This window comes from Rhinatrema bivittatum, chromosome 6 (genome assembly GCF_901001135.1).
Source record: "Rhinatrema bivittatum chromosome 6, aRhiBiv1.1, whole genome shotgun sequence".
Taxonomy (NCBI): domain Eukaryota; kingdom Metazoa; phylum Chordata; class Amphibia; order Gymnophiona; family Rhinatrematidae; genus Rhinatrema; species Rhinatrema bivittatum.
The window spans coordinates 207,521,871-207,548,774 of record NC_042620.1 but is presented as its reverse complement, the minus strand read 5'-3'; the positions used below and the strand labels follow the sequence as shown (position 1 = coordinate 207,548,774).

Here is a 26,904-nt window from a genome sequence, read left to right as displayed (position 1 = left end):
AGCCTATAACTGTCCACTTAGTGAAAGGACAAATTTCTAAGTAGACCTGGATATTTGAGATGAGGGATGTTAAGCAAGGAAAGGGAGTAGTATTACAGGCTGTTTACAGAAAGCCACAGGGAGCCGTGACCCCAGTGTAATTGGGAGCTGACCAAGCTCCTTCCCTTCTCAGAGAATCTTCAATATATCTCAATTTTTATTCTCAGTGTGCTCCCCCTGCTATTTCAGCACTAATACCCCTAGTTGGATCCTGCCCAATGCCTGGGGCAACTAATCGACGTATTTCCCAAACAGCAGCACGGCAGGAAATCCCGGTGGCTGCATTCTCAGCTACCTGCTCTGCGCCTCAATGATTGCAGCACAGGCAAACAGCTGAGTTATGCCTCCTTACCACTGTGGCTAAGGGGAAGTGACTCCTACTACATTTCCCAGCCTTTCACGACTCTGCTTTAATAACAGCACTCCGGCTGCCTTGTGCTGTAGCTGCCATGTGTGCTGGGGGTGGGGGTGAGTGAGTGAGTCAGCATGTGTATAAGTGTGTGAGAAAATGTATTTGAGACTGTGCATGTAAGTAAGAGAGAGAAAATGTGTGAGCAAGAGACTGGTCAGGGAGATGACTGGTGTGTGTGAGACAGAGAGTGGTCACGGTGGTGACTGGTGTCTGTGTGTGCAAGAAAGAGAGATTGGTCAAGGAGGTGAATGGTGTGTGTGTGTGAGAGAGAGAGAGATTGGAAAAGGGAGGTGACTGGTGTGTGAGAGACAGAAAGTCTGTGTGTGTGTGTGTGTGTGACAGACTAGTCATGGGCGCTAAGGAAGAAGAGCGTGAGGACAGAGCTTCAGCAGCCCTTGCTGCTTCTGGTTTGTGCTATTGGCCTACAAGGGGAAGAAGTAGGAGAGTTGCTGGAGAGGGTAAGTAAAGGTGGCTTTTTAAGTTTATCTTTCTTGATTGACTGGTGTTTTAATTATTGGGTATTATGTGATGTATCTGCTGTTTGAAATATTTTATTGGTATTTAGAAAAATTTTAATAATTTTGTAAGTTTTTAATGATTGGATGTTATTCTATCAGTTGTTTTGAAACATTATATTTATTATTCTAGTTTTAGAATTATTATTTTATATTACTTAAGAAATGTATAAAAAGAAATGTGGAGACAAAAACTGAACTGGAAAAAGCAAGAAGCCAGACTGAGTTTATGCAGTGCAACAATGGAAAAACAAAAATATTAATTGATGGTCACTTTATTCTGTATTTGGTGAGTGTCTGTCTGAGTTCTGTGTGTATGACCCAGCTAAGGGTATTCTGCAAGCTTGAAGTCTCTGTGTAGGGATTTATAGCAGCTTAGCTAATAGGAGGTGTATTGGTTTTTAGGGCCTGGTTAAATATTTGTAGTGTTGCCTTTACATAGGTAGGATTGTTACTGTTTGCATGAGGTCCATAATGCAGATGTAACTTTTTGCGCATTAGTTTTGTACATTATTGCAGATTTTGGGAGTCTGTTAGGTACTATATTTCTGTTTCCATTTCTTTAGTTTTGCACTGAATACAGAACGGCCTTTTTTAGGTTTTCATTCCAGTTTCTGTTTTCATATTTTTAATTTGTGGTCTTTCTGTACTTGGTGAAGGACTATTCTATGTGTGTGACCAAGGTGAGGTATTTTACTAGCATGTAGGCATTTGTATCAATATTATTTGTTGTGTTTTCCCAATAGGATATATATTGGTGGTAAACTACTATTTTTTCATAAGAAGGACTATTGTGCGTGATAGGAAAGAGTGTTTATGTTTCTGTTACTGAGATGACACCAGAAATATATTTTTTGTATGGTAAATTGAACGGGGAATATCCTAGTTCTCTTCTATACCCATTGTCGGGGGCTCAGGGTGATTCCTATTTACATTTAGCCCTGTGACTATCATGTGTTCAGTTTGTCACGCATATGACAATCTGTCAGGTGTGTCCTGAAAGAAAAAAAGTTGAGAACCACTGGTCTAGATCGTAGTTTATTTTGTGATGACAATAACAACAGTTACAAGTGACAGAAAAGGTTCACTTCATAGAACCTGAGCCAAAGCTGGGTTAGAAGCTATTAACCTACCCTGACATATCATAGGGAGCCATTGGGAAGTCTTGATATGTCAGGACACAGTAATGACCTTTGGCTGTCCAGCTGAGTGCAAGTTATATTGTCCTGCTTTTTATGTAGGTGCATACAAAATCTGCAGAGTAGTTTGTTTGTACTGATAGCTAGTATCCATTTAATCCTTATCCTAGGTGTGACCAGCCTTAAAGCACATAGGCTGAGGACTCCAGGAGAGACATGCTAACAGATTAGTCATCTTCCAAGCAGAGGCATGACATTCCAGGTCTTTTCAGATTTGAGACCTTGCTTTCTCACATGACTGCCATGACTTGTGGCCAACATAGCAGAGTTGCTGTCCTATAGGATGTGTTTCCTGTGGTGGTAGTGCATTCTAGACACTGTGGATCCTGAGACCAAGGCAGGTGTGCTGATAGACTCTGAATCATCAGCTCTGTTTATAGTATGAAAGCATGAGCCAACAACAAGCCTCTTTCTGAAGCCTGATTCTGCGCAAAATGTATAGCCTAACTGCTCCTTGAGGTATCATGTGGTAGGCATGCTGTCTTCTGCACTTTCAGTAATGTTTTGTGGAAAGACTTGCTATTTTTGTCACCTGAGGCCTGGAGGTGAGCATATATGCTTCCAATAGATGTCTGTCTGGCTGCCTGGTGACAAACTTCTTTGATTAGTAATGACTGACTACCTCATTAGCAGGTAGGGACAAGTCTTGGCACTGACATTATTGATGGTTGATGATGAATAGATCAGGAGCAGCTATTTGGGGCCTTGGTAGTAACCAAAGTGCAGGAGGAAATCTGTAAACAATGTCCTACCAAATGTGTATATCTGTATGATTCTGTGTATCTAATGTGTTATGTAAGCTTCTGTTGATATCTGTGCCTGGGGGTCATGTAAGACTTACTTTTTCCTTACCACACCAATGCAAACATCAGAGCATGCACTGTATGTGCACCCAATTAGCACACTCTGACTTTAGCTACCAGCAATTTTGTACTTACACTCTTTAGGATGGATGCAACAGATATGCTAATGTATAGGTAAGGAGATAATGGCCTCATGCATTTTTATCTTTTTTTTTTTTAATTTTATTTTTATTGCATATTTAAACAAATTAACAAGAATTTTCTTGCTTTAAGAAATATGGGATTACAGAAAAAAGTAATAATACTTTACAAGCGGTAAACTTTCACTACAAAAACAGAAATTAACCTATCCCCATAAATTATAGGAAACATAGGGGAGAGACAATAACAAATCCTGTCTAAGAGCAATAAATTTCCTTCTCCGCATTTGCGTGTTCCTTGCAAGGTCCGGGTATACCCATACTTTTTGTCCATAGAATGTAGATAATCTCGATCGAAAAAAGAATTGCATTACTGTATCTCTTTCAGAAGTAAATGCAAAAGTTATCAAGAGGGTTTCTCTTTTTTTTACTTCTAACTCCGTAGAGCTTTGCAATATTTCAGAGATATTCATCGGAGCCAAATCTGTAGGGTTTTGTTCTTCTATCTTTTCTTGATTGCTCCTAAAATCTTTTTTCCCCGAAGATAGTATGCCTTAACAACAACAGGAAGACATGTTGATGGTATTTTGAGAGTATGGATCATATATTTTTTAAATAATTCTACTGGTGATAATTGATCCAATACAGGAAAGTTAAGTACTCTTAAGTTGTTTGCACGTACAATATTCTCTAGATTTTCAATTTTTTTCAATGTCTCTCCTTCTGTTTGAATCTGATACTGTTGGATTTTCTCAGCTTTAATCAGTCTCTCTTCCATACTTATTATTTTCTTTTCTTGTTCTATCACTTTTTCAGTATTGCCTTTCAAGGATTTATTTGTCTCCACCACAGCTTCTGTTAGTGAGGTTATAGAAGCATCCAATTTCACTATCACGTTCCATATAGTGTCCAAAGTAATTGTCGCAGGTTTAATAATTATGTTTTTACTGACCTTAGGCTTTACTCCCCGGTCATGCTGAATTTTCGAGCCTGCTTCCTCAGCAGTTGGTGTGCTGGTTTCGAAGGGGATTTTCACAGCGTTCACAGCCGATCTTTGCTTGGGATCCGCCATTTTGCCCCGCTGGTCAACTCCCTTCTCTGCATGGAGGTCCGACTCTTCCATCGTCTCCCGCTGATCTTCTGGCTCGAAAACAGCTCCCGGGAATTCCTCCGATAAATCCCCCGGTCTCTCCAGACCAGTTCCAGGTGGCGATGGCGTCTCCGGTGCCCCTGGACTTAATGATATTTCATCGACCTGGACTGGAGAGATCTGCTCCTGTCCCAACCCGTCAGCGGTCCTCTCAGTGGGTGTAGCAGGAGGAAAGCCGAAACACTCGGCAATACTTCTTTGAGAAGGTTCTAATGTTAAATTGACAGGCAAGCTTTTCAGCTTTGCCTTACGTTTCGTATGAGGCATTCTCCAACAACAATAGGCAAAATTTCAACAGGAAAAAAAAAAGACGAGGTAAGAGCCGAGCGTTTTCCGTGCTCTCAGTAGGCAGCCATTTTATCTCTCCACCATGCATTTTTATCTAACATTCCATCTTGCCCTTACACTATTTATTTATTCAGCCGAAAGGGTGGATGAGAACATTGGCAGCGTAAGAGCTCAAATATTCAATGTCACTTTACTGGATGAGCTGATATCTGCCTATAGTTGGCAGTAAATTAGCACATCTTGATAACTCCCACAATGTAGTTTTCCCACTGTGGCACACAGGCAGAGACCTCCATACTGTTTAAACCCCTGGCTATGAAGACCAATAAAGACCAGCCTTAAAAGTCAAAACAGTGAGAAGTTTATTATAAAGAAATGCGTCTTTTCTTTAGGAGCAGCAGGCATTACAAGCAAAGGATGCAAGCCCAAACCTACTCAGCCCTACACTGCTAGTGCAAAGCGTTATAAAGGGTTACCTTCAGCCAATCAACAGGTGTCTGCGTGTACCCGCCCCTTATTCCATGTCCAATTAATAAATCTTGCATGTGTGTACGTGCCTCATTACTAGGGACAGCTGTACTTGCTGCAGTTTCCAGGAAATCAGTCCACTTTAAGTTTCATTTTCACAGCTCTGAAGTCTGTTACACTGATCACATTCTTACAATACTTATGAGGCAAAGTGCCAGCTGCCTGGAAAATGTAGTGGCCAGGGAGCTTATTAGTGGCCTTACAGCTGTGCTGCCAAAGTAAACCACACCTAGCTCCCAGTATCTGTCTTCGAAGCCAAATAGCCCTAGCTTCTTCTGTCCAATGCAAACATACAGTGTGGGAATCGCACACCTGTCAATACAGCTTTCAATGTGTTGCAATGTAGCTGAACTGAACACACGTCCCTGCTACTATTGTGTGTGGGATGGTGGTGCTTTGGAACACATTGAAAGCTTGTGAGTCTTGTTTGCATCAGAATCAGCTGTGTACATGCTATGTGGGTGGACTATACACCCCTTTCTCTATATGACAACATGATATATCCTGAGGTTCATCATCAATTGCCATTTAGATGGCCAACTGTAAAGAGAGCACTCTAAATGACTATTATGTTTCTATGTTTTGGGGGGGCATTTAGATGATGTCAACTTATTTTGGGAATGCAGGAATGGAGAGAAGGGGGAGGGCAAATGGCGCTGTCATGCAGGTATTTCATGTTCATAAGATAAATGGGTTAGGGGACGGGTGAGGGCCAGTGGGTTAATGATACCTGGGGGCGGGGGGTGATGGCAGGAGGTCTGCCAGTACCCTTATTTGATGTTTTGTTTTTTTAGACTGAGGCCTACTTATCTGTGGAAGATATGCTAACTAGACAGTGAGCCTGCCACACAAGGCCAGATCACTTTTGAGTATTACTCTGCCATATTTACACACTGGTAGGTTAGGCCTACAGATAATCTATTTTATGTAGCCGCATAAGTTTTGGGTACATAGATTAGATGGCAGTTTTATCCTGCTGATTATAGGGGCATTTTCTGCTGCTAACTGTAGCCGTACCACTTGTCCACTACCCAGCGTAATGAATATGCATTTCACACAGAGATCAGTCTTAGCTAATAGGTATGTACGGATCAACAACCCAAGGTAGTGCAGGGTAGGAGCCAATCTGTTCAAGTCTGTCTGGTCTCAGGCAACAGCAGGCCTTATCACTGTTTGCTCTTGGGCAGTGGTGAATCTCTGTCCTCCACATTTCCATGACTCCTTCTCAGTTGTCACACAGCAGCCTCTATGAGCTTTACATAGAGGCCACTTTCTGTGATAACACAGTGATCTAGCACGCTGCAGGTAATGACATCTTTTATACCTAAAAAAGATTTTTTTATTTAGTGCCTTTTAAGTGGAATGAGGACACAAGAGGCCCCAAGTAATCTCTTGTGGGTTGATTAGTGTCACTTCATCTAACACTACACAAGAATTACATCTATATTATCTACTCTCTGGGCCTGGAACCTGCAGCTTCACATTTCTGCTCCCTAGAGATGAACAAGACCTAGTATTTTATATACCTTTCAAGTAGGCTTCTGACTAAAGACATATGTGATGACAGCATTTGGTGGTAGATCCAGAGAGAAGATCCATTGTTTGGTTAGAGGTGATATATCTTCACAATGGAAGAGAGAGTATGCTCTATGGAGAAGGCAACATGAGCTACTTTTGAAGCTCCACGGTAAGGAGTTTCCTGTTTTGCTTTTGTGTCTTCCATGGGAGCATACAGTGAGCATTCAGTTCTTGCTTGTGAGAAATGTGCCTAGTTGGAATGGCAAATAGCACTCTAGCATGCAAGGTCATGTGGGTCTCAAACCTTTAACCCAGAGAACCTTTAAGACAAAAAATACACAATGAAAAGACACAATCAGAAAGTGATGTTTCAAAGTATGTAACCACTTTATAAAAAAACATTTGTAACATATTAATGACGGCAGAAAAAGACCATAATGGTCCATCTAATCTGCCCAGCAAGCTTCCCAAGGTAATAACTGCCGCTCCATGCAGGTTACCCCCACATTTCTGTTAAGGGTATTAACTGCCACTCTATGCAGGTTACCCCCAAGCTTTTGTATTTATTCCCATCCTCTAGCCTTTAGGGATCCACAGTGTTTATCACATGCCCCTTTGAAATCCTTCACAGTTTTAGTCTTCACCACTTCTTCCGGAAGGGCATTCCAGGCATCCACCACCCTCCTAGTGAAGAAAATAGTAACATAGTAATGACTGCAGAAAAAGACCAAAATGGTCCATGTAGCCACCAGAATCAAAGCAATTCAATATCTTTGGTAATCACATTCCACAAGGACAAGATATCAACTACCATATGACATTGTAACTGAAATGACCAGCACATTTAGCGGAGACATGTACATACATTGTTACAAATGGCAACATGTTATATATATAGTATTATGATGTTATCCTTTTGCAAAATCATGTTCACTGTAAAGAATCTAGAAAGTGGAAATGACAACCCAATAGCTACAGTACAACTCTAATGTTAGAGCTGATGCCAGCACAACAATGAAATAGCAATAGAAGGCACAGATAGTCATGTTGAAAGAGTGACTCAAATGGGACAGCCTAAGGGCTATGAAAATGGTGTTCAAGTAGCATGCAGCAGGACCAGAACCAGAGAGCACATCTTGGAGGCAGCAGGACTAGGACCGAAAAAGGCAACATTGAGGCAGCAGGACCAGGACTAGAGAGTGCAGCATGGAGGCAGTAGGACCAGAACAGTAGAGCATAGAATGGAGACAGCAGGACCAGGGCTGGAGAGACATGCCAAGAACACAGTGGCTATTAAAACATGAACTCTTGCTAAGATAAGTAATCGTCAAGAAGTTGTAACAGTATTTTCAAAACAAAAAATACATAAAGCATGATAAGTTTGGGACCTCTGATTAAATAAAAAGCAAAGAAGATGATTCTTTGTTTTGAATGTTTGACAGTTACTTTCCATGTCTGTATTTAACACTTGAGTGTCTGCTGCATGGCTGCTCTCTATTTAGAGGCCACTAGAAGCTGCATGTTCATTTTTTCTCTCCTTCTCTTTCTCTCTCTCTGTTATGCTTTTGTGGGGACTACTTGGTTGCCCACTAAATAGCCCTAGCTCCCTGCCCTTATAGGTTATAGCTTAGCAGGGAATACCATTCCTGTGCATCACCTCCCCTTGAGGTTGGCTGTGAGTGATAACTCTTTAGTCTACTTTGTGTGTGTGTGTGTGTGGGGGGGGGGGGGTAGTGGCTTCTCAGTGTGGTCTTTTGTTTTCTCCTTAGCTGAGTTAGGCCCACTAACCTCTTTCAGAGGAGATTTCTTATCAGTGTACTCCCTGCCTTAGACAATCTGCCTCACTTTGGAAGAGAGAATTTATTGAACTTTTGATGATTCAGAAGTTTTTTTGACTGGGTTGAAACCCTGGACCCTTTGTTGAGGGACAAGCACCAAATCCAGAGGGCAGGGGCTGAAGACCTGTGAGTCTCATCACCTCCTGTGGAGAGGCAGAAGTTACAGCATTCATTTCAGAGGAGATTTTTGGACTTTTTAGTGTTTTTTATTTCCTCCTTTTTGGTTGTGAGGAGGTTTGTATCCACCTCTCATCACTGGGAATTGGAGCTATGAAAGCCAGTTTCTTTTCATATTCAGATTTCTCCCCCAGAGAGGTCACATTCATCAGAAATTAGGCAAGAAGGAAAATATCTTGGAGACCCACAATTGCATCGCCATCCTCAGAACGCAGGTTGGGGAGAAGAAAGATCTGGACATTTGGACCTAAAGTAGGATTTTTCTATGATTTGGTGATCCCTTCATACATGAGAGTTCCCTTCCTGTTTGGGGCAACTTATCCACTCATCACAGGAGTGATAAGTGACATCCCCAGGGTTTGAGGTAATGGGCAGCTACTCAGAGGAAGAATGTGCAAATCTCCAAGTGTAACTTCCCCAGTGAAAGCACAGATGGTACAAAGGACAGTACCCATTGATTGGACATTTATTTAAGTTGAAAAATCAGTAAAGCTTTATTTGAACATCCAATCTGTGTTCTGTCTGTCCCTTCAGCACAAAATCACAGCGATCAAGAGAAAGAGAATGACTGTAATACAATACATAAAGGGAAATTCACATCACCACCTGGTCCAAGAAGGTCTGTCTTTACCCCCAATGAAAAAACCCACATCTTGGGGACAAGCAAGAGGGGAAGAGTGTTAGTGAAGGCAGCCCCACAGAAACACGTTTGTGTGTGCTTGGAAACCATTCCGATCCATAAAAAAGGGTTAGATTTCCTATGCTAATCCATATTATGGCAATTTAAAAATTGACCCAGGCTCAATGCTTGGAAAAATACATGTGTATCTTGACTACATGTATTGAGGAGAGGTGTTCTGGGGGCTGGAGTAGAGGTGGAGTCAGCACTTATGCACATAGAGGTTGACTATCAAACAACTGTATGCAGCAGCATATACGCACGTATATGGACCTGGTAGTTGTAACATATTATTTTATAATCTGTACACATCACAAATTACACATATCTTTATCCTGTAACATACGGGGCAGTATGTATGCTATGTGCAAAACATGCAATGCATTGAAAACAAGTATTTCAGTGCATTAACACACGTACTTTTCCTACCTATTTTAAAAATATACTAGTACATATTTTGCATGTGAAAATAATGTGGAAATTACATAATTCAGTATTTGCCATGTAATTATATATTAAAACATCTGCATGTAAGTGAAATTTTACCAATTGCTCCACCAGTTTGCTCAGTCCTTCTCCAGTTCGAGACCTTCCTAGTTCTTCAGCCTGAGCTCCCCCAGTTCATGCCTGACCAATAATACACAAAATACACTATGGGGTAGATATTCAAATGGCCATGTAAGTAATATAGCCAGTTAGAACTAATTCAGCTAAGTTACAATGTATATTCAGCAGCACGACAAAGCTGCTGAATATACGCGTATATGTGCGCACTACATAAGAACATAAAATGTGCCATACTTTGTCAGAACAAGGGTTCATCAAGTTCAGCATCCTGTAACCAACAGTGGCCAATCCAAGTCACAAGTATCTGGCAAGTACCCAAACATTAAATAGATCTCAAGCTACTATTTCTTATTGATTAATAGCAGTTTATGGATTTTTCCTCTAGGAACTTATCTAAACCTGGAGAAGGACCTTCGCAGGATAAGTCTACCCAGCTAAGTTTAGACCTGCTCTATGGAGTATCTAAACTTAGATATAAATTTATACGGCTAACTCCCTCTGCACCCGATCTGCCCAGTTCATGCCTAATTTTTGTACGTGTAAATTTTATCCATACAAAGGACTTATATGGCTAAGCGGCAGCTGCTGAACATAGGTGCATATTCAGCAGCTGCTTCCTAGCTACATAAGTCCCACTTATCCGGCTAAATAGTGCTATACGCGCTTTGAATATTGGGCCCAATAACACTTATGCAAGATAATTAGCAGAAATAAGTTTACACAAATTGGCAAATTTACATGCTTTTTTAAAATAGCAACTTATGCACATAAATATTGGCCTGCTTCAGAACACCACTAGACTGCCCTCTTTTCATGCGCATATATGTGTGCGTGAAAGCAAAAATGTGAACTTAAAACTTGGCTGTTTAAAAATGCTTATGATCTTAAATGAGAAAGCTATTGAAGAACATACATGACATCATCAAAAGAGTTCTGTAAAGAATGCTTATTTGATCTCCTTAATGTTATTTTATTTTGATAAGGTTATTTTAGAATGTTTTGCTTAATGTAGTGATTTTATTTGTATATTATGTATATTTTATTTTGAGAACTGTTGTGTTCTTCATTTGGAATGACGGTATACAAAACTTGTAAATAAATAAAAATATGCACATATGTTTATAAAATTGCATGTACGTGAGTAGATGCTGTTTACACATGTATTTGCTAATTTTTATGTGCGTAAGTCTTTAAAAATTCACTCCATAATGTTTTATTTTAAAAAGTATGCATGTAAGTGTACATACATAAGTTATGCCATCTGAAGATGTATAACTTTATGTAATGAATATATGTGTATATACTTGAACTTCATTTTGAAGTTACTCGGTAAAGTCTTCTTGTGCAATGTACATTAAGCTGGCTGTTTGAAAATTACCATAGAAAAAGAAATGATGGCAAAAAAAGAACAAACGGCCCATCCAGTCTGCCCAGCAAGCTCCCACACTTATTTTCCCATACTTATCTGTTTCACCTTCCACCAGGTTCAGGGCCCTTGTTGGTAAGTGTTCGATTCAAATTTCCAGCCACCCCCTGCCATTGATGCAGAGAGTAATGTTGGAGTTGCATCAAAGGATAATCATAAGGCTTAATGGTTAAGGGTAGTAACCGCAAGTTACCCCGATGCTTGTTTACCCAGACTGCACAGATGAATGCCTTGTTGGATGTGGTCTGAATGTAAATCCTCTTTTCCCCCTGCTGTTGAAGCAGAGAGCAACGCTGTATACACATTCAAAGTGAAGTATCAGGATTAATTGATTTAGGGTAGTAACCGCCGCAATAAGCAAGCTAACCCCACACTTATTTGTTTACCCAGACTGTGTAATTCAGTCCTTGTTGGTTGTTGTTTGAATGCAAATCCTCTTTTCCACATTTCCCCTTGCTGTTGAAGCAGAGAGTAATGTTGGAGTTGCATTAACCATGTGAAGGCTTATTGAGTAAGGGTAGGTATCACCAGGTAGTAGCTACCATTCCAGCAATCCACCCCCATGGCTCTTCTCTTCATTCCCATCCACTAGCCTTTATGGATCCACAGTGTTTATCCCATGCCCCTTTGAAATCCTTCACAGTTTTAGTCGTCACCAATTCCTCTGGAAGGGCATTCCAGGCATCTACCACCCTCTCCGTGAAGAAGTAACTTCCTGACATTGGTTCTAAGTCTTCCTCCCTCGAGTTTCAAATCCTGAGACATATTGGTGCCCAGGGCAAGCTAGTAATTTGGCGGTCTCTCCCCCACTATTAATTTTGTGCCCCCCACCTCCCCAAAACACTCTAGACAAGATAGCATTACTTTTTTCTTTAAATTCAAAATAAGGCCTTTATTATGTACACTGAGGGTCAATTTTAAAAGCATTGCTCACGAAAAATGCCCATATACGCAAATATGTGGGCCGGGTGTGGAGCAACGTGGATTTTAAAAGCTGCAGTTTACATGCATATATGCATGTATGCGAGCAAAAATTAAGGTGGTGGGGCCAACTGTTCACACGTAACTCCAAATTTTAAAACCAGAGGCCGCAGTGTGACATGGCTTGTTAGCAGAGTAACTTTACTGCTACTCCTGATGAGGAGTAAGTCTGTAGATCTCATGTTTTAGGGTTTATATGACAGGGTGAAGAGGCCGGGTCAACTGGGGCGGTGTGTAGGATGAGGAACCATAGGGATCTGGATGACTTGGGCAAAGCAATGGATTATTTGGAAAAACTGGGATTTCCTAGCGTGTAGCAGATGGACTCAGGACCAATGGGTATAGTGTACTCCTGTAGCAGATGGGAGACAGGAAGCTTAGCTCTTCAGTATTTCTCCATCTCCTAAGCAGATAGGGACTCTACACACACTTGCACAGTGTAAGGAAAAAATTACAAACCAAAGAAGAAAGAAATCTTACCTACAAGACGAGCCCCGCTCTCCTGCGGTGATACTTAAGGGTCCCTCCCCCAGTCGAGAATTCCTGAGGTGATTTCCGAGATCCCTCAGAGGTAAGCCTCGGTCCGGTAGCCGGCTCCTGGCGTGGACTTAGCCCCTTGGGTGGCTTAGAGGCAGCAGGTGCAATACCGAGCGCGGCAGTGAAGGTAGTTCCCTCTCCCCCTGCAGCCGGAGACCGCCCAGCACGAAACCAGGAAACGCCAAGACCAGGTAAGGTAGAAAACGTTTTCTAAGTCTCTGGTCTCTGAGGCTCGGGTTGCCGCACAGATCGTCCCTCCGGCGTCTGTGAAATTGGGTTGAGCAGCTCCGTCCGGGCTAGACACTGATCCGGTGCGAGGATGGCATCTCTAGTTTACCCATATCTGGACAACTAGTTGATTCGAGCCAAGAGCGTGGAAGAAAGTTGACTGGCATCTCGCAAGGTAATCTCCTTGCTGCAAGATCTAGGCTGGGTGGTGAATTTGGCCAAGAGCAACTTACAGCCATCTCAGACGTAGGAGTATCTCTGTGTTCGTTTCTATATGAAACAAGGCAGAGTTTTTCTGCTGGAGAGTCGAATTCAGAAGTTAATTGTTCAAGTTCAAACCCTGAGAAGAACTATTCACCTGGCAATGTGGTCTTATCTTCAGGTCCTGGGTTTGATGGTGGCCACGTTGGAAGATGTCCCCTGGGCAAGGGCACATATCAACCTCTTCAACACACATTGCTTTCCTGCTGGAGTCCGCAGTCACAGGACTATGTGGTGAGGCTTCGCTTACCATTTGGAGGTGAGCGTCCAAGTGCAGTGGTGGTTTCAGGCGGATCATCTCTGGAAGGGTGTTTCCTTGGAGATGCCGGATGGCTTAGTGCACATGACAGACGCAAGCCTCCTGGATTGGGGGGCTCATTGTCAGGAGTTTATGGTGCAAGGTTGCTGGAATACCGAGGAATGGCAGTGGAGCATCAACCGGTGTAAAGCACAAGTGGTATGGTTGGCGTGTTTGCATTTTGCCGAGCCTCCTCTAGAGCAGTGGTCCCCAAACCTGTCCTGGAGGGCCACCAGCCAGTCGGGTTTTTGGGATATCCTCAATGAATATGCATGAGAGAAAATTTGCGTGCACTGCCTCCATAACATGCAAATTTTCTCTCATGCATATTCATTGAGGATATCCCAAAAACCCGACTGGCTGGTGGCCCTCCAGGACAGGTTTGGGGACCACTGCTCTAGAGGCTCGGTCGGTCCGGATAATGTCAGACAATATGACAAGATGGCCTATATCAATCATCAGGACAGCACCAGAAGTAAACAGGTGTCGAAGGAGATGGATTTACTCATGGTATGGGTGGAGCAACATCTGCTAAACATATCTACCTCCCACATTTCTGGAAAGAACAATGTAAGGACCGACTTTCTCAGCAGGAAGAGCTTGGACCCAGTAGATTGGGAGTTAGTGGACGAAGTCTTTCAGCTCATAATGAAGCGCTGGTACCACATGTTCCTAGACTTGCTGGCGACTTCCGATAACGCGAATGTTCAGCGGTTTTTCAGTTGCAGGCTGGATCTGAAAGTGCTGGGCATCGATGATCCCATACAGGCGTGGCCATGCAGCAGCCTGCTGTATGCTTTCCCACCCTGGCCTCTGATAGACAGGATCATTCAGAAGATAGCAAGTCAGACTGACACCGTGCTTTTTGTTGCTCCAGATTGGCCCTGGAAGCCGTGGTATGCCGATCTGCAGAGACTTCTGGTGGGCAGTTCCCGGGTCGATTGTGTCTTACAGTTTGGCCCTTGAGGTTGTTGTACGTGATTAATCTGCTGCAGTGATTTCCACTTTGCTTAGGACCAGGAAATTTTCTACATCTCTAGCCTATGTGAGAGTTTAGAGAGTCCTTGAGGCCTTTGAGAGTGAGCTTCTTAGCCTCAAAGTGGATATTCCATTAATATTGGAATTTGTACAGGAAGGATTGCGTAAAGGTTTGGCCCTTAACATCTTGAAGGTGCAAGTGGTAGCCCTTGCTTGTTATAGGGGTGAGTCAATAGTGAGCCTCTGTCTTCCCATCCCGATGTGTGTCGGTTTTTGAAAGAAGTTAAACATCTTCATCCTCCCTTGCAACTGCTGGTGCCTCTGTGGCAGGGGCGGCTCAAAGCAATCTGCCTGAGGTGAGGGATGAGATGGTGTTCTCCCACACTTCCCGCCCGCCCCCATGCCCCTCCTGGCACACCACCACCCCCCTACTCCCCCATAGGCTCCCGCTCTCTGGCACCCAAATGAAAGCACCCTCACACACATTCTCCCCCCCCCCCAAGCACCCTCCCCCAGGCTCGCAATCTCTCTTACGCACACACACACAAGCTGCCACTCACACATACAAGCAAGCTGCCTCACACACGCACACATACACACAAGCTGTGTCTCACTCACACACACACGCTGTCTCTTACCCAGCTCACACACACACACACACAAGCAAACTACCTCTCAAACTCACACGCATACAATCACACACATGCGTGCATACACAAAAGCATATACACGCGCAAATACCCACAAGCTGCTTCTCAAACACACAAGCTGCCTCTCACAAAAACAACATGCGCACACACACACACACACACACACACACACACACACACACAAACAAGCTGCCTCTCTCGTACATGAGGTCTTCCTCCAGTCCTTTGGCCACTGCCGGCCCCAGGCCTTTCTCCGTTCCTCCAGTGGCGATCCTGAGCTGAGCCTCTCCGTTCTTTGGCCACCGCTGTCCTGAGCCCCAAACCTCTCTCCCTTCTTTGGTCACTGCCAGCTTGAGCTGAGGCAGAGGCAGGCAAGGTGAGGCGAATGCCACAGCGGCTTTCTGAGAGGCATTTTTTTCCTCCTCAAAAATTCTGCCACTTGAAGCTGCCGCCTCACCCTACCTCATTACAGAACGGCCCCTGCTCTGTGGGACCTTAATCAGGTCCTGAATTTCTTGGCAGGTCTGACTTTTCGGCCGCTATGTGGTCTTTTCTTGCGGCTACTTACCTTGAAGACAGTTTTTTCTAGTGGCAATCTGTTCTGCACGTTGGGTTTCCAAGCTGCAGGCTCTTTCTTGCCAGGAGCTTTGTCTGCATATGACTGTGAGAGCAGTACAGCTTCAGACTGTGTTTTCTTTTTTGCCAAAAGTGGTCTTGGAGTTTCATTTAAATTAATCCATTTTCCTGCCCACATTGGACAGGTACAGAAATGCGAGTGAGTATCGACTCTTGCATACCTTGGATGACAAGAATCATTTGCTGTGATACTTGGACTTTACTAAATCAATCCGGAAGTCTGATCGTTTGTTTGTGCTGTACGTTGGAGGTAAACAGGGTCAGCTGGTGACACGGGCAACTATAATCCATTGGGTTAAGGAAGTCATCATGTCCACCTATGTGGATGCCGAGATACCTTTGCCATAGCAGATTAGACCGCATTCCATGAGGGCTCAGGTGGTATTGTGGACTGAAATTTAATTATTGTCTCCTGTCGAGATTTGCAAATGGCAACTTGGTGGTCATAACGCACTTTTTCCAAGCATTTCCACTTGGATGTTCAGGCTCAGGAAGGCGCTGTGTTCGCATGGGAGGTGTTGACTGGACCACGGGTAGCCTCCCTCCCTGTTCAGGTGTAGCTTTGGTACATTCAATTTATGGGTATTGGCCTGCCTGAGTGCAGAGAAAGGAGAAATTACTACTTACTGATAATTTCCTTTCCTCTAAGGAAGGCAGACCAATCCCCGACCCACCCTCAAGCTACCGATTTTTGCCTTTGGTTCATCCTTTAGATATGGACCTTGAAGAGTGTTGTTACTGCTATTCGTTTGAAGACTGTTAAGTGGCTTAACTAGCCCCTCAGTTTAGTGAAGGTTAATTCTTTTGTCCGAGCTTAGTGTTCCCTATTGGTTGGAAGCAAGATTGGTTGATTGTTATTAATCATTTTCAAGTATAATCAGTTTGCCACAGTTTGGCTTTTCCATAGAATACTGGTGGGCTGAAGATGGGGCAGGGCTTTATATCCGTGATGTCAGCTTTTACTCTTTCTCCATCTGTTGGTAGAGGTGCAAAACCCATTTGTGGGGATTGGCTTTAGAGGAAAGGAAATTATTAGGTAAGTAGTAATTTCTCCTTTTCCAACATTCAGTTGTAGCTTATTATGAAATAGCCAATGTGGTTTACAGATTTTAGACAGAGAGACACCAGTTTAAAGGTGTCGGACCAGAAAGTCAGCTTTTGAACCAGGAATTGTATATCATCAGCGTAAACATAATAGTTTTACAACCGACACAAGTGAGAAGTTTGCAATATGGAGCAAGGTAAATGTTGAAGAGTATTGCTGAGCGGGCTGATCCCTGTGGTACTTTGCTATTCATTGTGTACCAGCTGGAGCAAGTGTTTCCCAGTTTGATTTGCTGAAATCTACCAATTAAAAATGAGGTTAACCAATATTATACTGTGCCAGAGTAACTGAGGAATTTCAGCCTGGATAGATGAATCTTATGATTATCTAGTATCTTATTATTATCAAACTAGCCGATATATCGAGGAGTACCAGCAGGTACTCTGTTACAGCTGAAACCTCAACCTCCAAAGAATGTAAACAACGCATATAAGTTTACCCATATTTATGGTGGGCAATGTTAAAAAAAAAGTAAATTTACCTGTGTAATAAGCATTTAACCTGCAGAAATTGGTTTTGAAAATGTCTCTCCCTGTGACTGTAGATCCAGATAAAGTAAAACAATAAAATATCTCCATCACTTTGTGCCTAAGATCCTTCTGGGGGTCAGTTTTCAAACTGTTCACATTGAGTCAAAGTCCATGGGTATGTTTTACCCACATGTGTACTTTTGTATTGAAAACTCAAAAGACATTTGTACCGGCTTTTTGTGTAGCCTTTCTTTTTCATTTAAAATCACTCATGGATTGATTTGAACATGGAATCTAAGCATGTTCTTTTCCTCCCCTCATCTAAATATGTGCATAGGATTTCCTCCTCTAAATGCGGCTACAACATGTACTTTTAGCCTCACTGAAGTAGGATGGTTTTCAGACAGCCAATTTATGTGTGTAAAACACTTTCTACCCACTTAAATATCTTTGACATGTGGCCTACCCATTTCTCTAAGAGCACTAGAGTTGCATCACATATGTATATGCAGTGGAAAATGGCTTAATATACATATTTTTGTACTGTACAGTACATGAATAGAACCAAGAAACAATTTGTTATATAATGTAGCGTGTATTTTGTTAGATACTGCTTCGTATATAAGTGTTAAGTTTCAAGAAGAAGACCGCAGAAAATGATTAGGGAATAGAAGTTTCTGTCTACTCATACTTGTCTGCAATAGCATTTTTTAATATAAGAGAACTGTTTATAACCACCAGTTAATATATTACCTAACATCTGTAAACCTTTTAATTTTGACCATAAAGGGATGTTTCACCCAGCTGCATGCAGTAGAATTGTCCATTTTTTTTGGTCTGTCTACCAACACTATTTGAGGAAAATAAGTAAGAGAGCATTTTAGTTAGGTTATCGATTAGCTAAATGTTCTTTGGTGCTTTATAATATGCTAAGAATTATATTACTTGTCACCTTTTAGTCTTAGAAGTCTTATCTTCACACTTCTGATGTCAAAAAACTGAACTGTTATTCTTATCAGTAGTGCCAGATTCAAAGTTTCAACCACCAACTACCTTTACACTTGATGGACAAGAAACTGAAATAAAACATAAAGCAAAAATCTTGGGCACTATCATTGATGCTAGATTATCTATGACAAACAACATATCAGCTGTAGTAAAGAAATCATTTTATAAGCTTCACATATTAAGAAAATTAAAACCACTTTTTCTACCTTCTGACTTTTGTTCAGTGACACAATCTCTCATCTTAACAAGTTTGGACTACTGTAACGCTTTATATCTTGGTCTGCCAAAATCTACTACACACCCACTACAATTAGTCCAAAACTCTACTACTCATTTACTGTACAATATACCACTCAGAGAGCATATCACTCCGGTCCTACAACATTTACACTGGCTTCCTATATCTTACCGCATTACATACAAAATTCTTAGCATTATACACAATCTCCTATACAATACAAATTCATTATAGCTCTGCTCACTTCTCAGAATTTACAAACCAACAAGACAATTAAGATTAATGGATAAATGCATGCTGGAAATACCATCTATAAAACTTGCACATTTAGAATTTACAAGAAAACATGCTTTTTCTGTCGCAGGACTAACCCTCTGGAATACCATCCCAGAAGAAATCAGTTTATTGGCAAATGCAAAAGAATTTAAAAAGGCTTTAAAAACATATCTTAAAAAACTTAGATTGTAAGCCCTCTGGGGATAGAGAAATTCCTACAGTACCTGAATGTAAACCGGTGTGATATCTCAATTGAGATGAATGTCGGTATATAAAAAAATAATAATTAATTAATTAATTAATTAATATCTCTTTGCTGCTGCATACAACATCACCTAACAACCCTTACAGTTTACTGAACCTGTTGTCATGAATTTTGATTTTTTTAGAAGTAGTTTTTTAACAGTTTTTTAACATTTTGGATGTATTTGTCTATTTGATATATTATATTTGTTTTAATTTCTGTATTTTTATTATGTATGTTTTATTTTGTAAACCGCTTAGTCAGACAGATCCTGTTTAATTTGCGATATATAAATTCTTTTAAATAAATAAAATAAATAAATAAAAGATACTCTTCTAAGGCCAACAAAGATTTTGCTGCTTTATGCATTAAAATGTGATTTATTGGTAAGGCTATGCATTTGTTTAATGCAAAAAATATAATGGATGAGGCCATTTTTGGTTCATTCCAAATGGAGTGAGCCAGTCATGGCCTTCTATAAAAAAAAACAAAAAAAAACCTCCTAAAAAGTTTCACATTTGCTTTTAAATGGGCCTCCCTTGACCCTCACCACCATCCTGCCTTGTATAATTTAAACCCGGAGCCTGGGCTTGCTCGATTTGGCCTCCCAAGGCCTCTTCACGTTCCATCCTGGGGCCCTGAGACCCCAGGGTCCTCCCACTTCTGCATTCAAATGTACCAGGGGCAGGCAGCCTCCATTTACCCCTTGCCTGTGTCCTTGAAAAATCCTAAATGGTAGCAGCAAAGTACACTCACTTCTGCCACTGATCTTTAAATTTAAAAACAGCACTGTCTCCCTGGAGGATGGCATCAAAGTGACATAAATTCAATGCCTTTCCACCAGTGTGGCTAGCGTCAATTTGTTATACAGCCTTATAAATGTATTGTTGTACAACAAAATGGTGCTGGCTGCACTAGGGAATGGCACCAAAGAAACATCATTTTGGCGCCTTCCTCTAGTTGTACAGTGTCATATTTAAAGTTTTGGACACAAGGAAGGAGTGAATAGGCTTCATTCCTGCCCTTTTGTCTTTTTCAAAGACCCTGGAAGGGAGTATATGGGGGTCCGGGCCCCAGTTTAATGTGGAAGGGCAGGAAGGTGGTTGAAAGCCATGGGAGACCTAGTTCATTTATTTTTTATCTGTTCATTTTTTTTATTTGTTTGGGGGGGGGGGGGGGGGTTTAATGTTTATTTTTCAGTTTGGCAAACAAATGAAAAAAAAATTGTGAATAAAAAAAATGAACACATAAACCCTCTGAAAACAAAAAATGAACTGAAATGAGAATTTTGGGACTGTACATCCCTATTGCTTGGCAATGTGAGAACAGAGTACAAAACTAAGTTTCGCATAAACCTGCACCTCCAAAAAACTGATCTTGAGGGATTATGTTGCTAATGAGCTGCAGAATGAACTTGTAGTCCTATTTTTAAAAATTGCATTGATTCCAAAATTTATTGAAATATATGCTTGCTACTTACTTTATTGTAAACTATTTTTCCAGGTGGAAAGGAATCTCATAGAAAAGCAGACACAAATGTTTCAGAAGAGAAAATGGAAAAGTCAACTTCAAGACCACAGATAGGTAAGAAAAGAATATCTTATTACTGCAGCTGAGGAGTTCAGATTTAGATACGAAACAACACTCATCACTGTAGGATCAATATTAATCATCAATATTGACTTCTAGGGGGCGAATAGCAGAAGAGTAAAAGTTTTACCAAATATCTGTTATCATAAAAGATGGCAATACAGCCACCGTTTGTCATATTTTCAGAGACTTAAAGTTATTAGGAAGGGCCTGAAAAAATTCTTAGGAGCACACAGCCTCTGTTCTCAATTATTGAGCTCAGCGCCTGCCCACAAATTGCTGTTCATCCTCCTAAATACACAGCCTCCCAGAGGCTTCTACCTTGAATATATTTACAGCATCTTAAAGAAAAGAGATTCACCGAGGACAAGCAGGATGGTAATCCGCACATATGAGTAACATCATCGGATGGAGCCCGGCACGGAACTTTGATCTCAAAGAATCTAGATAGAACTTTTAAACATAGAGCATATGCAGCTGCAGTCATCACCCTGCCCCCCTAGGCAGAGTCCCTCAGTCTCTTGTTTTTCCGCAGAACCCTGTGGTCGCAGGAGCTGTATGTGTCACAGTATTTAGCTTTGCTCTCTCAGTTTTTGTAAGTGATTTTTTCTAGAGCTGCAGCTGTTTTATTTCCTTTACCTTTTTCCCTATATTTTCACCAAGCTCTGCCTTCAGCTCAAAGGGTCTTCCTGCTCATCTGAACTATCCTGTAGATAGGATGGATAGCCCTGCCCCTGAGCTTCAGGCCTAATGTATTTCCCTACTCGGAGGTTTGGGCTAATGATCCTATTCAGGGATTTCCTTTCATCTCCTGAAACTCTTGATGTTGTCCTGCTAGTCAGCTATGTTTGGTGCTTTGGCACATAGAGTCTGTCAGAAACCCTGTCGTTCTTGCTGATTATTCTTCCAAGTGTTGCTTAGGTTTTCTGTCCATTATGCCTATTAGCCCAACATGGGCACATTTCTGCAGAGACATTCTGTCCTTCGGATGTCAGTAAACCACGGTTTATTTCTGGGGAGTTCTCAGGCCCTAGTTGGTTTTTCGGATGTCTTGGAACACTGAAGAAAACTGTGCGGTCTTCGTGTTTACATCTCTAGACTTTTTCCTGTATCCAGGAGTTTCTAGATCAACTGTCGTTGTCAGGGTTTACTGATCCAAAACCTGTTTGTAATGCTTTTTGTGTTGCGGAGTATGTTTCTTGCTGGCACTCGCATCACTCCTCTGCCTTAGGCGCTTCTGTTACACATCAGGATTTTGTATCTCAGTCTTCTATGGTTTTCTCTTTGTAGAACCCAACTCTTTTCCCACCTAGACCTCTTTGTGGGTCAGCTGCCTCACAGGCAAAAGAGAAAGAGGTGGTGCTTTGAGGATGGTGCAGTTTCCTGCTTATTTCTTTAAAAGACTGTATCGCACTGCCGCTGCACATTTTAGCACCTCACTGACAAAAAGTGGTATCGACAGTTGGTATTAACTGTACTAATATCTCATACACTATCCACATATCTGTCGTGATTTTACTTAGTTAATTTTTCATCTGGCCATGTATAAATCTACTAGTGGCTTCAAAAGATGCCACTAGTAAACTTTATGTGACAGAGTCACGTCTTTCATGGATATCGATGATAGATGTGTCTTGTTTCTGCGTACATCGCATTTACATTGTCAGTGCATGACTTTGACCCCTAAGGGGTGCTGCTCTGGGTTAGAGCTCATGGAGAAGCACTTCAGGCACCATTAATCCAGCCCATTTGCACTGAAGACATGGACATCAACACCAAGGGACCTGGGAGCTGAACTGGACATTGGCGATGCATTGATATTGGAAGGACATCAATCCACCTCGACATAGAGTATCATAAATTCAATGAAGGATAAAATTATGCAGTCTCATATTTGAATATACAAAAATGCAAAGAGAAAGCTTTTACATATTCCAATTACAATTTTAATTACAACATAAATTGCTTACAAAACTTTACAAAAGCTTATAATCTACATAATTCACCGCATACCACCCTCAGTAAAATCTCATTCCAACCACTCACACCATTTATCCATACATACTAAATATCTCCCACTCTACATATAAAAACTCATAATCACATAAAACATGTCTTCAGTGAACCTCTTTTAACAATAAACATGTATACTACTGGTGATACATATTAACAGTCTTTATACATTTCGATGTAGCTGTATACACTCGTTATTTTGTGTTGTATTTTAATTAGTTATGCACGTGACCTTTACATGCTGATTACGCTCAGGTGCGTGTAATAATTAGCACACATGAGTGTTGTGTGCATGGAAGAATAGGCAAACTATGTGTCTTTGAGTGGAGATAAAAGCTGGGACAGGGACTAGTTTTTTCTTGCCACCATTTCTCAGGAGCATGTTGCACACATGTGCAATCCCAACTTTCTTCCAAGGGAAGTAGATATACTGGTAAAGGAAGTCATGAGAAATTATAGCATTCTCTATGGGGACGCATCCAAAAGAGTGGGCTCTTATCATAAAGAGCAAATCTGGTAAAAAAAATGTGTTTTAAGCTCAATGCAGTTTTCAAAAACAGCTGAAGTGTGGGGGAATTGTGCCAAAAGTGGCATGACCTACAGCGTGCTGTGAAGAAGAAGCAAGCCAGGTTGCGCGCAGAGGGGATGGACAGCCAAGTTTCCTTCACAGTGACAGAGCAGCTGGTGTTGTCCACCATAACGGAGTCCACAGTAGTGGGTGGTGGAGCTGGACACCTCCCAGCAACAGTAGCAGCAGGGTAAGCACTATCTGTAAGATACGTTGTCTTACTGTTTATCAAGAGATAGCTTTGTACATGGTGTATAAGCTGTGTGCCTAGAGCAGGTCCTTCTTGAATCAGGAGAGACAGCACAAATACCCACATAAAAGAGGATGATTTACAACTTGGCTACAGAGCCCCAGGTCTGCAGTCACTGCCACTACACTATAAGATCAGTGGATATGTATGCTGTATCTAGCATGCTAAAATATTTGGCCCTCTGTTTCTTATATATCTGTATGGCCACATGACCTAGTGATATCCATTTTCCTCTCTACTCCCGGCCTGGGTAATTGGACCCTATGACTTTAATATGAGAGATGAACTTGCACGGCTCCACATCTAGAGGCAAGAAGCCATGCTTGAAAAGAGTGTATGGAGATAGTTGTTACCCTCAGTAGTTTGAAATAGAAAGATGTAAGATATTTTCACTCTAGTATTTGAGGTGCTAAAAGAGGCCTTACGGTTCTGAACTGCTTGTGCACATGGAAACGCCAAAGATACATACACATCTATGATGTGCAACCAAAACTGGTATTATTTTCCCTGTTGCAGTGGCGTAGCCACGGGTGGACATCTGCCCACCCAACTTAGACCCAGGCCCACCCAACTGGCACCTGAACTGCAAGGCTGTCGCGGGATCCCATCCCCGCGACAGCGAACAAGAGAACCCACGCCTCGCGTGCCATCACTGCAAACATGAGGAAGCGCTGCTGCGGCCATATGGCCAACCAATCTTCCTGTTTGGGGGGGGAAGCGGAAGTGCGCGCACAGCTTCCGCTTCCTCCCCCCAAAGCAGGAAGATCAGCTGGCCTCTCCTGCTGCCCCCGGCCTCCTGCTATCTTCGGGCCATACGGCCCGCAGAACTTCCTGTTTGGAGGGGGGGAGCGAAAGCGCAGTGCACAACTTCCGCTTCCTCCCCCCCCAAGCAGGAAGATCGGCGGGCCGTACGGCCCGACCCCGAAGATAGCAGGAGGCCGGTGGCAGCAGGAGAAGCCAGCTGATCTTCCTGCTTTGGGGGGAGGAAGTGGAAGCTGTGCACGTGCTTGAATGTGTATGTGTGGATGAGAATGGGAGTCTGGGTGTGTGTGTTTGTGAGAATGAAAGCTTGAATATGTGAGTGAATGGGAGTTTGAATGTGTGTATGTATGGGTGAGAATGGGAGCCTGGGTTTGTGGGTGAGACTGGGAGCTTGAATGTGTGTATATATGGGTGAGAATGGGAGCTTGGGTTTGTGTGTGGGTGAGAATGGGAGTCTGGGTTTGTGTGGGTGGGTGAGAATGGAAGCTTGAATATGTGGGTAAGAATGGGTGCTTGAATGTGTGTATGTGTGGGTGAGAATGGGACCTTAAATGGGGGCATGAATGGGTGAGACTGGGGGCATGAGTGGGTGAGACTGGGAGCATGGGTGAGTGGGTGAGACTGGGAGCATGGGTTTGTGGGTGAGAATGGGAGTCTGGGTTTATGTGTGTGGGTGAGAATGGGTGCCTGGATGTGCGTCTGTGTGTGCATAAGAATATAAGCCTGGGGAGGGGTGAGAAAGTGAGAGCTTGTATGTGTGTCTGCAGAGAATGTGAGCTTGTGGGGGGGGAGAGCATATGAGAGTGAGAGCATGAGTGTATGAGGGGGAGTCTGTGAGAGAAAGCGTGTATGTGTGTGTGTGTGGAAGGGAAGAAGACAGTAATAGAAAAAAGGCACTGAAAAGGAATTAGGAAATGAGCGACAAGGGAAAAAATGGGAAAAAGAGACCAACTGATCAGAAAAATACAAAGATCAGACAATAAAGGTAAAAAAAAAAAAAAATTATTTTGAGATGTTAGCAATTTAAATATAAGCAACACAACCGTTCTCTCAAAATTTATGGACAGGTAGTAGCCATGTATAAAATCATAATATTAAGAAGGCTAAAGTACAACAAATCACCGTGAATTATGTTTGTATCATTAAGTAGACCTCATACTTAGGCGTAGATGTGAATGCTATTCTGCATAACGTTTTACACCAGTAGTATAATCATGGGTCAGAAAAGAATTTTATATGCTTAGTGAGTCCAAAGTGAAAAGAATTCAAAGTTGATGTAGCATGACATTTCCCATTGTATTCATTGTTGCAGAATTTCTTAACTCATCATAGTATTGACAGCATTCAATTTCTTAAGATAATGTAGCTACTTAGCTTTTTTTGCATGTAAAGAAACGCCTGAGAGTTAAAGATGTTACAAGGCTCGAGGTGTACTAGCCCGACACGGACCGTGTTTCGGCGTCTGCCTTCATCAAGGAGCCGAATGTATGTGAGATGATTTTTGTGGCATTTTCACCAACATGGAAGTAATGCGTTTCCTCACATTCCTACATTATCTTAAGAAATTGAATGTTGTCATTACTATGATGCATTAAGAAATTCTGCAACAATGAATACAATGAGAAATGTCATGCTACATCAACTTTGAATTCTTTTCACTTTGGACTCACTAAGCATATAAAATTCATTTCTGACCCATGATTATACTACTAATGTAAATCTTATGCTGAATAGCATTCACATCTACACCTATTTCTGAGGTCTACTTAATGATACAAAATAACATAATTCACTGTGATTTGTTTTGTTGATAATCTGTGGTACTTTAGCCTTATTATTACGAGCAATTTAAATATGTCATCTTTGGGAATGTGTATTTCTTATATTTTTGTATTTTGCTCTTTCTTAAGTATTCCACTGTTCAGAAATTTTAGTTTCTCAGGCTTTCTATTTTGGTTTTATCTGCATGTTTCTGTTTCTAATTTATAGTCTCTTATTTCTATATTAGGTAAGGGTCGGTCTCAGTTTTGCCTGTGTGTGACAGAAATGCAGTATTTCTGCTAGTGTATAGTTTCTCTGTAGTAGTAGTCCAGCTTGTTCTGTTATTCCCGTAGGTGATGTATTAATGTTCTAGGGCCTGGTGTAGTATTTGCATTGCTGCTTTTTCATAAGGTTGCTATTATTTGAATCCTGAGAGTCAGTGCTGTGACTGTATGGCAAGATTCTAGATGCCTCTTTCTTTGCAAGAGTTTGTGTTACTTCACAAAATAGCAGTGGAGGGTTATTTTTTGCTGAGGTGACAGCAGAATTTGAATTTTTTTTCATGTTAGTTGTAATGTGAATTGCCCTAGCTCTGTGCTGCACCTGTTCTGATGATTAATTATATTTTATTGTATTTATGAAGATTTCTGGTTTTCTGCAAAGATGGTTCATGAAAGAATACATTAATTTTTGTTTTATTACATGATTGGATCTGTTGTTTTCTATACTTGTGCATTTATAAACTGCAATAAATATAAAATAAATTCTGAT

General features: G+C 41.7%; 1 protein-coding gene across 3 annotated transcripts in view; it reads left to right on the top strand.

Annotated features, from left to right (window-relative positions):
• TRAF3IP1 (TRAF3 interacting protein 1) overlaps window positions 1-26,904 on the top strand; it is a 364,461-nt gene that overhangs the window by 203,111 nt on the left and 134,446 nt on the right. For all 3 annotated transcript variants that reach the window (XM_029606494.1, XM_029606493.1, XM_029606495.1), the window contains one exon: window positions 20,693-20,773. In XM_029606494.1, coding sequence (XP_029462354.1) covers window positions 20,693-20,773 — 81 coding nt within the window. The remainder of the gene's footprint in view (window positions 1-20,692; window positions 20,774-26,904) is intronic.